Source organism: Babylonia areolata, chromosome 10 (genome assembly GCF_041734735.1).
Source record: "Babylonia areolata isolate BAREFJ2019XMU chromosome 10, ASM4173473v1, whole genome shotgun sequence".
Classification (NCBI taxonomy): domain Eukaryota; kingdom Metazoa; phylum Mollusca; class Gastropoda; order Neogastropoda; family Buccinidae; genus Babylonia; species Babylonia areolata.
This window is the reverse complement of record NC_134885.1, coordinates 38,933,193-38,936,201: the sequence shown is the minus strand read 5'-3', so window position 1 is coordinate 38,936,201 and position 3,009 is coordinate 38,933,193. Positions and strand designations below refer to the sequence as shown.

At 39.7% G+C, this 3,009-nt stretch overlaps 1 protein-coding gene across 1 annotated transcript in view; it reads left to right on the top strand.

Moving 5' to 3' along the window:
* The first annotated feature begins 717 nt into the window (after positions 1 to 717).
* The window catches only part of LOC143286583 (uncharacterized), a 116,725-nt gene continuing 114,433 nt past the window's right edge, over positions 718 to 3,009 (top strand). The window contains exon 1 of the mRNA XM_076594207.1: positions 718 to 1,449. Within this exon, the coding sequence (XP_076450322.1) occupies positions 1,352 to 1,449 (98 nt within the window). The 5' untranslated portion in view covers positions 718 to 1,351. The remainder of the gene's footprint in view (positions 1,450 to 3,009) is intronic.

The window sequence follows — 3,009 nt, the reverse complement described above, 5'->3', positions numbered from 1 at the left end:
CTCTTCCCTGGCTTCTCTTCTGTCCTTCTGTCAATGTTACTGTCACTTTGTATTTCTTCTTCTCTTTGAACCTCACTCTCTGCTTTCTGTCTGACTAGCTTCTTTGTTCCTTTGTTCGTGTCTGTCTCTGTCTCTCTGTTACTTCATTTTTCTTCATCATTTCATTCTCTTCTGTCTTTCTGCTTTCTTTCTGACCTCTCGTTTTTCGGTCATTCATTTTATCCTTTATTTGTCTTTCAGGTAAAAAAACAAAAAACCCCAGTCTATCATCAAACGGTAACACCAGGCGGCGTAGGGTGACTCTCACACTGAGGACAAGTATCGACATTTTAAACACATATTCTCCAGTGCTGGTTTCTTCCAGTGTATGATAAAACGCACACAGAACATAGATTCACTGACACTCAAAAAACACTAATCTTTCTCTCATCGACATCAAAAATTCATTTCGTTTAAGTGCAAGGACGCTGTCACGAGTTAATCACTGCAGTTTTATCGATTCACCCTCACAAGTGAGTTGGTTCCGATGCTTTCGCTTTCACGACTGCGCTGAAATACACGTCTTCCACACACACACACACACACACACACACACACAACGCGACAGCTCGTGCTGTGACGCAGTTTGTGAACTCACGATTTGATTGGCCAGAAGGCGGGGCTGGCTTTGGTTTGTTCTGGAACCAGAGGCTGTGGCAACGAAGAAGAAAACGAAAGTGTGAGCCGGGACAAGGGACTTACGAAGAGGGGGAGACCATCCGTGTCATGTGCAGACTGGACAGTGAGTGAGTGGGTGAGTGAGTGATATAAAACACATAGTTGTCAGTCACTGTGGTCCATTCATTGAACGGCAGTGTCGTCGTCATCGCTACAGACTGCCAGCAGGAACCTCTGGAACCAAGGCATCGTTCCACGGACTCTCAGAAGAAAAAAAAAGACAAACAAACATGAGAGAGCTTTAACGAGAGACCATAATGAGAGGGCTTTAACGAGAGACAGTGTAAAAGTATATATTGTATCAGAATTCTCCACAAGTGGAAACCTGCAAACAAAGTGAAACAAAACGATTTCAACCAGCTGATGTGTTTCCAAATGATGGAAAACAACGTTTAGAAGTTTCGGGCAATCTTCTTGTGGATAAAAAACAAAGAGCTTAATTCTGTTTCAGAGGGAGAAAAGAGAAATATCCCCCGAAAACACTTTTGGTTTAGTAAAAATTTCCACCTATCAAGAAAAAAAATCATTAGGAAAAAACTTAAGAAAGTATCGCCTGTGTTTCAAGTGTGTGTGCGAGAAAATAAGAGGAAGGAGAAAAAAAGGACAGGATTTTGACCAATCAGCAGAGCAGAAAATGAGTGCTCCGATTCTGTCAAGATGGCTGTTGGTGTGTTTCCTGTTGTCCTGTATATGGTCAGTCACGGCCAGACCCAACTACCAAATGCCGTTAAGGTAGGTTTAGTGCTGTAAATGAATGGCTGGTTCAATGACTGATCGATACTTTATTCACATTCTTTGCATTAATTCGTTTATTTATCCATGCATGTATTCTCTGATTTTAAAAAAATATTCATTTCTTTCTCTATTCTTATCTGTTTATTTATATATCTGTCTTTCTATATATTTTTCAGTGTGTGTACCCAAATCCTGTACACTTTTGCATGTATTTCAATATGAAAATGCGGCTGTGCTTTTTTTTTTTTGAAGATTTTTTTTTAATTTCTTTTTTTCCTTTCAACTGAAATGCCGACTGAGGAAACAGAGCTCATTTGATTCTTGGTTGGTTTTTATGTCTCTGTGTTGGATTGGCCGAGTGACCCAAAAAATCTAATGCTCATCAAATGTCACGACAGTTTTGCGTGATCCAACAGCACAAATATTGCTCGAACAGATGATCGGAAAAAAAAGAAAAAAAAGAAAAAAAAAAAAAAGAAAATGAAAGATGGCGCTTATTTTTTTGACTGCGTTACTGTTGAAGAACCCAAGGCAACACAGCATGGCAACTGAACTACAATGAGCGAGACGATAGCTGAGCTTTCCGTCTGAAGGCAGGGGTTACCTGTTGCACTTATTTCTTTGTTGTTGTTGCTGTTGTTGTTGTTGTTGTTGATGGCCTTTCTGTCTCCTTATAATTATCTTCTTATATATATATTCTTCGTCTGTCCGTCTGTCTGTGTGTCTCCTCTCTCTGTCTCTCTGTCTCTGTCTCTGTGCGTGTGTGTGTGTGTGTGTGTGTGTGTGTGTGTGTGTGTGTGTGTGTGTGTGTGTGTGTGTGTCTATTTATCTGCCTTTCTCTTTTATTTCTCTCTCTGTCTTGTTTGTCGCAGAGTTACATGCACTTGAGACTAACTGTCCATCAAGCCATCCCCACTTTCTTTTATTTATATAATTTCATGTCTATCTATCTATAATGCACACACACACATCTCTCTCTCTCTCTCTCTCTCTCTCTCTCTCTCTCTATATATATATATATATATATATATATAGAGAGAGAGAGAGAGAGAGAGAGAGAGAGAGTTCACACTCTCTTCGTGTCCTGGGCTCCGCTCCTTGCAGAAAGCACCGAGGTAAATACTAAGACCGGTAAAATTTTAAAATATCAACAGTAGGCTCTTGATGTCTTAAAAACATGTATTCTAAAAAGCAGCAAATTTTCGCTGTAAAAACAGCTTCTTCAGCCATTACCCTTGCCTGAAGAAACTGTTCTTCCAGCGAAAATTTACCGTTGCCTGAAGACGCTGTTTTTACAGCGAAAATTTGCTGCTTTTTTAGAATACAAGTTTTTAAGACATGAAGAGCCTACCGTTGTTGATATTTATATACATAGATAGATAGACAGATATAACCTATAGATTAATAGAGACCAGTTGGAACTGCTGACCCTTGAATTACAAATAATTCATATTTTCTCTTGGTCTCTTTCTCCCCCCCCCCCCATACCCTCTCTCCATCTTCTCTTGTTTCTGTTTTCTTTTCCTGACTACTTTGATTTTGTCTGCCTGTCTGCCT